Source organism: Mercenaria mercenaria, chromosome 18 (genome assembly GCF_021730395.1).
Source record: "Mercenaria mercenaria strain notata chromosome 18, MADL_Memer_1, whole genome shotgun sequence".
NCBI lineage: Eukaryota > Metazoa > Mollusca > Bivalvia > Venerida > Veneridae > Mercenaria > Mercenaria mercenaria.
In genome coordinates this window covers 62,603,144-62,616,292 of record NC_069378.1, presented here as the reverse complement: position 1 = coordinate 62,616,292, position 13,149 = coordinate 62,603,144, and the positions used below count along the sequence as shown (strand labels likewise).

The following is a 13,149-nucleotide window of genomic DNA, read 5'->3' as shown; positions in this document are numbered from 1 at the left end:
TATGGCACAATGATCATAACTCTGGCACCAATATTTCATAAATTATACCCCTTTTTACTTAGAATTCTAGGTTAAAGTTTTGGTGCTCTTTCACTTTATCTCAGTTACTACTAAATGGATTTGATTCAAACTTAAAGTAGTTGTTCAACATCTTCACTTACATCATATAGCACAAGGGTCATAACTCTGGAACCAATATTTCATGATTTATCCCCCCTTTTTACTTAGAATTTCAGGTTAAAGTTTGGATCCACTTAAAGTCTTTCACTTTATTTTAATTAATACTAAGTGGATTTGATTCAGACTTAAAATTGTTGTTCAACATCATCGCTCACATCATATGATACAAGGGCCAAAACTCTTGAACTAGTATTTTATGAATTATACTCCCTTTTTACTTAGAATATCAGTTTAAAGTTTTGGTGCCCTTTAACTCTTATCTCAGTTATTACTGAATGGATTTGATTCAGACTTAAGCATCATCACTCACATCATATGACACAAGGGCCATAACTCTTGCATCATTATTTTATGAATTAACCCCCTTTTTACTTAAAATTTCAGGTTAAAGTTTTGATGCACTTTCACTCTAACTCAGTTATTACTGAATGGATTTGATTCAAACTTAAAATAGTTGTATCACCTTATCACCCACATCATATGACACAAGGTTTGTCCATCACTCTGGCACCAAATTTTAATGAATTATGCCTTTTTTACTTATAGTAAAAGGTTGATTTAGATGCATTTTCACTATATCTCAAGTTATTACAAAATGGATTTGATTCAAAATGACACAAGGTGCATCACTGTTGCACCAAAATTTCATGAATTATGCCCTCTTTTTGCTAAGAATTATATTTAATATTTAATGTTTTGATACACTTGTTCCTTATCTCTCTTATTACTTAATACTTTTGACACAGACTCAAGCTATTATCCAATATTTCATCCTTGTTGAAGTCATTAAATACCCAAGTGGCAACTTCAGCTTCATCAAATGTGGCTGACAAGTTCTGCACATCGTCTTGATGAGGCCATGCATTTGAGCCAAGTTTTATAAAATTCCTTGAAGGGGTTTAGGAGAAATATTGAGCGGTCACAAAATGGATGGCTAAAACCTTTGACCTTGAATTGTGACATTGACCGTGAGTCGACATGGCTGACACAGTTATGCACATAGTCTAGGATAGGTGATCATTTACCCAGATTTCATATGAATCCTTCAAGGGGATTAGGAGATACAGTGCGTACACTAAATGGAAGGCTGAAACTTTACACCATAAGTTGTGACCTTGACCTGAGCTGACATGAAGGACTAATTGGTTCTGCACATAGTCTTGAAGAGGTGATCATTTTAATAAGTTTTATAAAATTCCTTGAAGGGGTATAGGAAATATAGAGCTGACACAAAATGGAAGGCCAAAACCTTTGACCTTGAGTTGTGACCTTGACCTTGAGCTAGCATGGCTGACTCAAGAGATCTGTACATCGTCTTGGATAGGTGATCATTTGACCCAGGTTTCATATGAATCCTTAAGGGGATTAGGCGATGCAGAGCGGGCTCAAACCTTTGACCCTAAATTGTGATCTTGACCTTGAGTCAGCATGGGTGACTCATGCGTTTTGCACATCGTCTTTATGAGGTGAACATTTGACACAAGGGGTTTAGGAGATATAGAGCAGACACAAAATGGAAGGCTAAAACCTTTGACCATGTGTTGTGACCATGACCTTGAGCCCACAAGGCTGACTCATGAGTTCTGCACATCGTTTGATGAGTGATCATTCAACCCAAGTTTCATGAAAATCCTTCAAGGGATTTAGGAGATACGGAGCGGACATGAAAGTGTTACGGACAGAAGGAATGACGGACGGACAGAGACGGAGACCATTCCTATAACCCCCAACATTCGTGGCGGGGTAGTCACAAATATATAATTACTTATCATATTTAGATGAATGGATAATCATGGTAAATGTTGATTTAATGGTATATGACATTATCAGGTACACAATAATTTATAAACTTAATGATTCTTCTACATTAAACTTTGATTAATAAAGATGTAAGTAGAAATGGTCAGTCGTTTGTCCGATGATATTTCATTTTAGCCACGTGACAAGTAGGTCCTTGTCATTTTGCAAGTAAAGACATTGTATTGAAATAGAATTTATCAAAATTAATTATTTTTTAGCACACAATACAGCTATTTATAAACATTGTTATTCTTAAACATTGCGGATTTTCCTTGGTGATTAAAGACATATCATAAAGAACTTAACCCTCTTTAACATATCGGCCAGATATTTATAAAAATGGTAAATCAATTTTCCGTTGTACAGTCAATCTTTGTTTATAGATTTTTTACTTGTTGACTATTATACACCCCGTTAAACCTGTCAGGACTAGCATAATAGAATATAATTATGTGACCTTTATCAGTTTATGTTGAAAACACTTGTGTTTTTGAGAAAAAAGGTCAATTATAACCTTGCCAACCAACTATGGCTCTAAATAACCTAGTCCCACGCAGTGATGAATGAACACCAAGAGTTTTAACTCATTTAAAATCAGTTTGACTTCAGATGGAGACTTTACATTCTGCTGAACAGAAAAACAACCTGGAATTATATTTGAATGATGTTTATGAAAAGGAATGTGTATTCAAAATAGAACAGGAAGAGGTTGAATTTATTCAGACAGGGATAGAGACTCTTGTGCAGGATCTTGTTGATCAGATACTAGCACATGATTCATTTGATGAATTAATATCTGATATTCTAGTGGAGGGAAAACGTGGATATATTAAAATTGATGTTTTTATGAAGGAAATTTATAAAACAAATTTAGTCGAAGTCTATTTCCCCATACAGAGTGACTGTTCTCTTCAAAGATATGTAGCAGAAAACACAAGTTACGTGAAAACTGTCAAAAATACTATCATAAAGGTTGGTAGCTTTTATGACGGAACGAAGAATAACTTTCCAGATGAGTTTGACTTTATTTTTCCTGTTCTAGGTGTTAGAACATACATCTTACCAGGTTTGATTCGTTTAATACAGGAGCATGTTGGTAACGCAATTCCTGAATATGGACAGTCCTTATATTACACCGCACTGAGTGAACAACCTCAAGTAACACGGGAACTAGAATTTGAAAAACTTCTTGGCAGACACGGTCCTGCACTTAAGATGCAGTTCATTTATAGGAATGGATTTGGAGAACAAAGACCTATACATGTTGATCTTGTACCAGCGTGCAGGATTATTGATTGTAATACTCAACAAATGTTTGTTAATGAGGTAAATCATTATGTGGAGCCGAATCAATTCCGTAAAGAGATCTTGTCAGCAGGAAGCTGCCTCAATGTCATTTATGGATTCGCATTTACTAAGATAGAGCAGCATTTTATGAAAAATATTTTATCAAAGAAACATGTGAAAGTAACAAGGATCTTAAAATGTCTTCTAAATGGAAATGGTGACGGTGAAAAGCTTAACGAATACTCAAAGAAAAGGTCTAGGTATCACTATACATCGTATCTATTAAAATACTAATGATCTATCACCATGAAGATTGTACAAATTCTGACACCGAGGACTTAGGACCTTGTGTACTACAGGTGTTGAAGGAAATGAGTAGATATGAATATGAGGACAAGTTTCCTAGGTTTAGCAGACCTGTTCCTATTCCTGTTCTGCGCGTTACCATATCTAAAATCCACAGTAACAATTTTGCAGTCAATGAAAACATCAGAAGTCATTTACAATTATGAGCGAGACAAAATAAAGTCAATATCAAGACAATATTTAGACTCTGTTACTTTACTTAAAAAAGTTAGGCAACGCTGCGTTATATTATAAAAAAAAAAGATCCCTTTATGGTATTAAATGCAACCTTGCAACCTTCCAAAATATTTGCAGACTTGGTTTAATTGCGTCTGCTCAAGAGAGATAATGAATGGTAAAACTGGTGAAATAGTAAGAATGTACTATTTTGTGTGACATTTCACTTTATTATATACATATGTATGAAATATCGGGAAATTTTGATGAAATAAAATGCATATATTCATCGTATTTATTTTTCAATACACTAAAACAAATTCTCTAAATTTTCGTTGCTTTTCCGGATACTTTACTATGTAATCTTGGGCAGTGATTTGTGACCATATGAGGAAAAACTTTCCTATGAATATGGATAATGTTATAAACTATTTCCCTGTCTTGAAAGTCAAGATACAAAAGTTAAATGATTGTTACCCGCCTATCGCACATTCTGCCTGGTATGTACGTTCGTTGCACATGAACATTCTCGGAGGGACATTTCTTTGTAAATCTTTGTAAATGTTTTGCCACTTTCAGAATATGCACAGTTCATGGGTTTATATCTTCTTCAATATTGTAATGGTAATGTATTTCAATTATTTCTAAAACAAACTGATTAAGGCCGCACAAAGTAGGTGTTGTTGTTGTCGCTGTATCTAACGGTAAACAAAGAACATTTGCAGCCATCTACATAAACAACAAACTTTCAGTTGTCGATAAGAATATTGTTTTCATTCTCATATCGTGGAATGAAAATATATATATTTCACTTAGGACTACGTCACTCATGAATTATTTCTCTTTATCATACATACTAATGAAATACTGAAAAATACTGATGGGATATATTTCATATTTCCATTGTATCTATTTTTCACTACAGTGAAACATACTTTCTATATTTTCACTGGCTTTCTGGAGCTATTTTACCATTCCTTATCTGGACTCTCTGACAGGATGGACGTACCGGGGACAATAACCATCAGAACAAGTCAACACCCATTACAATATCTACAAATTTATTTACAGAAAATGATTATTTACAATGAATAAATGATAAATGAAAAAATCTATTTATAAGAAAGAATGAAAGAAAATCTGAGCTCAGAACCTCTAGATATAAAGTTCTAACACTGACAGTTCCGTTTTATCGTGACGTGGCACAGTTGTTTCCGTTAATTTCGAACTTTAAGTAGCACAAAAATACAACATATCTTCAAGTAAAGTCCCTTTAAACAGTGAACCCGTTGACTCCGATTTGGCTCCCTATGATGGTAGGTGATTGGATCCCTGAGCTGACTTCAGTGGATCACAAAAGTCATCGTCCTTGCGGTTTACGACACAACCATGGGACGAAAGCTTTGCGCTGGGAAAATCACATCCAGGCGAGTGAAGACAAGTGAACCTCGGGTATTGTACTTCCGGGTTATGACATCATCACCAGGTAAAAATCGTCTGGCGGAAGAAGCTCGATCGAGCATAAATTTCTACCAAGAAAAATCAATTTGACATAGATTCGTCTAATGTCGAAATGTGGTGTGCGCCAGGCATATTTGTAGGGGGTAAATTTCATGGGACTCACGACTAATGCGTGTACTTTGACTATTTGTATTTCCACGGGAATCACGATATAGCGGGGCAATCTGACTACTTTGGCGCGGATGGAAATTGACAATTTGAGGCCCGTTATAGTGGTTTTTGGGATAAAAACATGAATTACTGAAGTTTAAAAAATACCAACTTTCTTATTACTGAACCGAATTTAATAAAATTTACATGGAAATTAAAGTTATAAAATACAGAAAAACATGAGAGGTATTTTATGCGTGAAAACTACAGATACAATAAGGCCCGTATGTCAGTTTGTGACAGACTCAGCACTGAGAGGAAGTGAACTTTGCGTAACTTATTATCTAATTATCTCCCTTCATTAAAGTTGCAGTCCTTTACCTTTACTGCGCATAATTTCTAAAATGGAGTGGTCCATCACCGAATTTAGGCAAAGCCATTTATTAATAAAAGGGGTGTTCACTGATAATTTATTTATTGAATAGCGGACAGTGCATGATGTGCAGGTTGATCTTGGTCAGCTCTGGTCGCAAGTGCAGAAACGCATGCCACCAAAGTATAAATGTTTTTAAGAAAATGAAGTATAGAACAATACGGAAAAGTGTACTGTACAAAAAAGGTAACTCTTCCTTGCTAACTTATAATCTGAGGAATCTGATATGCACTTCTAATTCTTTCAGAATACCTTGACATAGCAAGCTTTATACATTTCTTATTGGTAAGGGCTCAGTAACATCATTTAGTATTTTATGAACAAGATTCTGCACAAAAGTCCTGATCACTGACATGAGAACATCCTAGAAAAAATAAATGTATTATGAATAGATAACGATTTTGTTGTTGTTGTTGTTGGGTTTAACGTCGCACCGACACAATTTTAGGTCATATGGCGACTTTCCAGCTTTAATGGTGGAGGAAGACCCCAGGTGCCCCTCCGGGCACAATTTCATCACAGGCACCTGTGTAGAAACACCGACCTTCCGTAAGCCAGCTGGATGGTTTCCTCACGTGAAGAATTCTACGCCCCAAATGAGGTTTCGAACCCACATCAATGAGGGGCAAATGGTTTGAAGTCAACGACTCTAACCACTCGGCCACGGAGGCCCCCCGAATAGGTAACGATAGTCAGATGATATATAAATATCATATTTCAGTTTTTATTTGTAACTATAGATTTTGCACATTACTGATGATGTTTTTAAGAAAATAAAAGGACTGCCTTGTTAATTAAAAAAAAACGGGAAAAAACATCAAGATATGGCCAGATATGTGCGACAAGAACCAACAAGAGGCCTCCGTGGCCAACTGGAGTTTAAGGTCCCCGACTTCAAATCACTCGTCTCTCACCGATATCGGGTTCGAGTCTCGCTCGGGGCGTCGAACTATTCATTTGTGTGGAAGCCATCCAGCATACTTACGAAAAATCGATTGTTCTATTCGAGTACCGTCTGTGATGAAAAAATGCACTGACGACCACCAAAAGCTGGAAACTCACCATATGACCTGTAATTGTGTCGATGTGACGTTCACCCCAACAAAAACAGAAAAAGCAGTAACAAAAGGAAATAATGATCTCTTATCTCTATGAAATGATGACTAGACTTTAATTGCACAACAGCCTTGTTGAGAACAACACGTTGTAAGACCACGCATTATAACTGAACAGAGTATTATGGCATTTCTATATTACTACATTATTATTATTATTATTATTATTATTATTAAACTAATAAGAAATCAAACAGAAAACCCGAGAAAGGAAAATACAGATTTGTTCGTTAACCTATCAATAGCAGTTTTTTTCACATTTAAAACAATTACGCCAGTAAGAAAATCCGAACCAATACTTTCATTTCCATACATATACACAACTGCAGCTTTTATAATCATGTAATAGCTATCTGTAATTCACTTATTTACAATATAGTTTTCAAAAAAGTGATAAGATTTAAGTGATTTTAAGAATATGAAAGAAAATATTGTCTAATTGTGCGTTTTATTAACTCAAAATTTCGAGTTAGTAACTCAAATTTTCGATGTAATGAGTCGAAATTTCGCTTTACGAGATAGTAACTCGAAATTTCGAGTTAATAAGTCGAAGTTTCGAGTTAGTAACGTGAAATTTCGAGTAAGTAACATGACATTTCTAGTTACTGTGTTTTACAGCACTTACCGTACTTAAAGGAAGAGGTGAGTATGTTTATTGGATGAAATAAACACTGACTGTATTTTGTATTGTTCTAATCTGTTTAAAATTAGTGAGTACCTATTTCTACATTATTTTACTGATAAATGATGTTAAAATGAATATTGTCATTATTTTAAAGTTAAGGTCGTTCAGCACGTTTGATAAACCGAAAGTGATGACGTAACGTCATTTATCCAGAAAACGTAAAATAAAGACTGGATTCGGCATACGGAAATGAAAATAATTTTAAGATTTAATCAAAACCTGGAGTAAATCTATTACAATGGCACTGTTACTATATTTCTAAAGTCAAAATATGATATCAAAACATATGAAACAATAAATAATTCACAATAATGTCTTAAAATCAGCGTGACATATTCGGTTCAATTTAATCATGGTCAAATATCTCAAAAATAAGCACACGGACCTATACATTTTCTTTCCCCAAATTATAGGCCCCATATTTATTTACAACTTTGAGAAGTTTCATCAAAATCTACATTGTAGAAAAATTTCTATTCACGAAATGTTATGAAAGTTATGATTTTCCCATATGAAATATTGCACGAGGTCTAAATTTTTCAAATCAGTCTAGCAAAAGTTCAAGCATGCGACCCTATCTTTTTATTTGCTGAATTTTCTAGGTATTTTCTGAAGTTTTGAAAAATCAGAGTTTAATTAAATTGTACATTGTAGACAAAATTTCGATCCAAACGTGCAGAACTACCTTAATAGTGAAAAAATATTAAATAAAGTGACCTTTTTTAATCCTAAATTTTCACATCAATAAGATGTATCCATAAATCCATGAGAAATATATGATCCTTACATCGTTAGTGACAAGGTATTTTCATTTGGTCAGACCAGGACACACAGGTATTTTATATACTATGAAATTTAAGCCGCTCATTTAAACTAGGACTTGAATTTTACCAGTACATGGATGAGTGATTTCGTTTTTAGATACATGTCAAAAGTTTGTACAGTCAGCCATGTTTATCATTTTTACATAAATGGATTAAATTATGGTTAGTGTTGATTTCACAAACAAAATTTGTTAATCTAAGATAACTGTTGCTTAATTTCATCATATATTTCATCATATTCGTAATTAATAAATACTATGTTGAGACAGCATATTTTTCTATTTGCGTTTTGCGAATATTGATTATCATTTTGTCCAACTGACATACAAGATGTTCTTTTAATGGCACTATGAATAAGCAATAAGACTTAGTAGTTATATTGTATCAACGTGAACTGTACCCAAATGTTTAGAGAGGACAGATTATGTTTACACATCTCTGCCAGATTGATACCTTAATGAAGATGAATAACTTTTTATCATTTCAGAATAATTGTTGTTGACCTTGATGTTCTTAACAATTCTTTTGGTGATTCTCTAACAATTTTCCTCAGTGTATAAAGACAAAGCACACACAAGGAAACTCAGACAATTAATTATGAATTTTCTACTTGCTGAAGATTTACTCTGTTATCTCAATATTGGCACAATGGAGTATCTGTGACCTTTATCAGTGACAAATAAAAAGTTTAAGTTTGAAAACTACCTGTGTGCTTTTCAGGTCAATTAACCTTATAACTGAACTGAATTCAATATGGAAAGAAGATCTAGATAAAGTTTTACAACTTAGAGCCAGACAGGGATAAATAAACACAAAAGAGTGAAATCAGCTTTACTTTATGATGGCGACATTATATTGTGGTGAACAGAAAAACAACTTGGAATTATATTTAAATGATGTTTATGAAAAGGAATGTGTATTCAAAATAGAACAGGAAGAGGTTGAGTTTATTCAGACAGGGATAGAGACTCTTGTACAGGATCTAGTTGATCAAATACTAGCATATGATTCATTTGATCAACTAATATCTGACGAAATTGATAAAGATATTAATATGAACCTATTAAAAGAGAAAATTTATAATAAAAAGAATATAGTTGAAGTCTATTTCCCCATACAGAGTGACTGTTCGCTCCAAAGACATGTAGCTGAAAATGCAAGTTATATAAAAACTGTCAAGAGTACTATCATAAAGGTTGGTAGCTTTTATGATGGAACAAAGAATAACTTTCCTGATGAGTTTGACTTTATTTTTCTTCTTCTAGGCTTAAGAAAATTCCAAGTTTCGCCAAGTTTCCCTTTTTATTTATTGAAAAACCATTTTCGCAAAACAACTGATATATATGGAATGTTCTTACACTATACCTCTCTGAGTGAAAATCATCAAGTAACACGAAAACTAGATTTTGAAAAATTTATAGGCAGGCATGGTCCAGCATTTAAGGTGCAGTTCATTTATAGTAATGGATTTGGAGAACAAAGACCTATACATGTTGATCTTGTACCAGCATTCAAAATTATTAATAGTAATACTCAACAGATGTTTGTGGAGAAGGTTAGAAATAATGTGGAGCCAAAAACAATCCGTGAAGGGATCTTGTCAGTAGGAAGTTGCCTCCTTGTATATGATTTAACATTTACCGAGATAGAGCAGCATTTCATGAAGAATATTCTGTCACAAAAACATGTGAAAGTAACCAGGATCTTAAAACATCTTCTAAATGGAAATGGTGATGGTGAAAAGCTTAACGAATACTTATCCAAAAAGGTTGAGGTTCACTATACCTCATATCGTATTAAAATACTAATGATCTATCATCATGAAGTCTGTACAAACACGGACACAGGAGACGTAGGACCTTATGTTCTACAGGTGTTGAAGAAACCGAGTAAATATAAATCTCCTGACAGCTTTCCTGAATTTACCGTCTCTCTTTTACTTCCAGGTGCGTTTTGCGTGTTACCATACTTAAAATCAACAACAACAACTTTGCAGTCAATGCAGACATCAGAGAACAGTTACAACTATGAGAGAGACAAAATAAAATCAGTATCAAGACAATATTTGGACTCTGTTGCTTTACTTGAAAAAATTAGACAAAGCTGTGTTATGTTATAACAAAAAGATCCCTTCAAGGCATTAAATGCAACCATCCAAAATATTTGCAGACTTGGTTCAACTGCGTCTTCTCAAGAGAGATAATGTAAAATACAACATCAGGTTTCTAATAAAAGATACAGTAAGAATGTACTATTTTGTGTGATATTTCACTTTATTATATATACAACAGTGAAACATATTCTTTATATTTTCGTTACTTTTCTGGAATTATTTTACTATAATATCCTTTGGCAGTGATTTGGGACCGTAAGAGGAAAAACTTGCATATGAATAATGTTTGCTATCCACCAATCATACATTCTACGTGGTATTTGTACAAACTCGCGGTATTTAAACTTTTTTGTAAAACGTTTCGCTACTTCCAAAAATTAAGCACACCAAAAATATGTCGAAACAATCGGGACCTACAAGTTTGACGCAACTTTAACAGCAACACTTTCATGTTTAATATTTCCGTTAATGCTGTATGGTGATGCATTTGTATGTTTCATTTATTTCAAAAACAAAATTGATTTCTACCGCACAAAGAAGGTGCAGTTGTTGTTGTCGCTGTTTCAAACTATTAACAAAGTACCTTTGCAGCCATCTACATAAATAATAATATAAACAGAAAATCTCAGTTTTCGTTTTGAATAGGGTGTTCATTCTCATCTCGTAGTATGACACAATGACGCAATATGCATTTCACGTAGCATACGTCACTCATGAAATATTTGTCTTTATCATATATACTAATAAAATATTGGAAAAATATTTCATATTTCCATTGTATTTATTTTTCACTGCAGTGAAACACCTTTGCAGTGAAACACCTTTTCTATATTTTTACTGGTTTTCTGGAATTATTTTAGTATTCTAGGACAGTGACTTTGGTACCGTTTGGAGTGAAAAAAATGTACATGTTATATGAATAGTGGACTATTTCACGATCGCTGTTATATTCTAACCAGCATTTGTTCGAGCGCATGCATGGCATTTAACATTCCACAAAGATTACACGGGAGACCGTTTGAAAAGCCAGAAAATAGAACTGCAACAACAACAATGACTGAAATATTGTTTAAAATGGCTCTAAACCCTAAAAAAAATAAACCATAATATATTATTTTAATTATTCAAATCTTAAGATATATTATACTCAAATTTCATATAAAACAAATGGGGCTTATTATTTACTGAGTGTCTGTGTAAACAACAAAATAAACCCACTTTTGTGTATAAACAGTATTGTTTGTTTATCTTGATAAATTATGAGGCTAAATACATCGTGGATGTATACTACCACTAGAACATTTTACAGTTTGAAAGACTTCGCTTTTTGGTAGGAGACCTGTAGTAATAACTCTGTCATATTGTCCACCAGTCTGTATGGCTGTCCATATTTGACCATTACATTGAAATTATTGTACGATCTTCACACTATGACAAAGCATTTAGAGGAAGTGAATTATCTCCCTTCACTTAAGTTGTGTGGCCAATTCTTTACCTTCATTGCGCTTAATTTCTAAAATGGACTGGTCTGATCACTCAATTATAGCAATGCCATTTATTTATCAAAGGGGATGTTCACTGATAATTTGCCTACTGAATAGCGGACAGTAAAGGGATGTTCATGAACTGATCACAAATTTATGCAGAAACGCATGCCGGAAAACTATACATGCTTTGAAGAATAGGAAGTAGAGAACTAATACGGAAAAGTGCATTGTACAAGAATGGTAACGCTACCTTGTAGCATATAAAGCATGTATAACAGACAATATCACCTGGCATTAAAGGTCAAAGGTCATTTTCATGTAAAAATTCAAAATACAGCATTTTTAGTTTCTTCTTCGTTCAAAATTATCTTGTCATTTTGTTCATTGAAAATAATTCTGTCATACGTTTATTTGGAAGTCAATGTCATTTATGCAGCTCTAATTTCAAAAACAGTGATTGGTAAAGCTTATATCAAAGGTAAATGTGAAATTTTTGTGAAAGATCGCAAAAAATAGCATTTTTGCAATACTTTTCATTATTGAAAGGTATTTTGTCATTATTAATATTTAATGGTTATTCCTTGAAGTTTCATACATGTATAAGGGTCAATGTCAACAATGAAGATTTCATAAGACATAAGTCTAGATCAGCCCTGATGTTTAAGTTTAAACTTCATTTTCGGGTAATAAATTCAAAAGATGGCACTGTTATTTCATTTTTTTTTGTTCAAACATATCTCGTTATAACTTGATGTTAATCCATTTTAATGTTAACCTTTACTTACTTACTTCCTTACTGCGTTCCATCGTAAGGCCGTTTTATATCTTATTATTAGAAGTAGCAATAAACTGCATCGTATTCTGCAGGTCGGTGGCATCTCTCTACAGCTTGGTCTCAAATGGGATGTTTGTTAGCCAAACTTTCTGGCGTGCTTCTTCCAGATAGGAACAGCTCTGCAGAATGTGAAACGGTGTTTGTTCCTCTGACCCGCACTGACATTTAGCTTTTTCTGCAACACCCAGCTTCTTCATATTGTTTCCTTAGGCCACAGCCTACAGTGCGCAGACGGAAGACAGTTTATTGACTGTCCT

General features: G+C 33.8%; 1 protein-coding gene across 1 annotated transcript; it reads left to right on the top strand.

Moving 5' to 3' along the window:
• The first annotated feature begins 8,521 nt into the window (after positions 1-8,521).
• Positions 8,522-10,706, top strand: LOC123539366 (uncharacterized). The gene is made up of 2 exons (XM_045323929.2): positions 8,522-8,619; positions 8,945-10,706. The coding sequence occupies exon 2, from the start codon at positions 9,296-9,298 to the stop codon at positions 10,574-10,576; it is 1,281 nt and encodes a 426-aa protein (XP_045179864.2). The 5' UTR covers positions 8,522-8,619; positions 8,945-9,295; the 3' UTR covers positions 10,577-10,706.
• Positions 10,707-13,149: the final 2,443 nt, after the last annotated feature.

What these genes read in the sequence shown, in the direction of transcription:
- LOC123539366 (XM_045323929.2), top strand. Translation starts at nt 9,296, where the DNA reads ATGATGGCGACATTATATTGTGGTGAACAGAAAAACAACTTGGAATTA.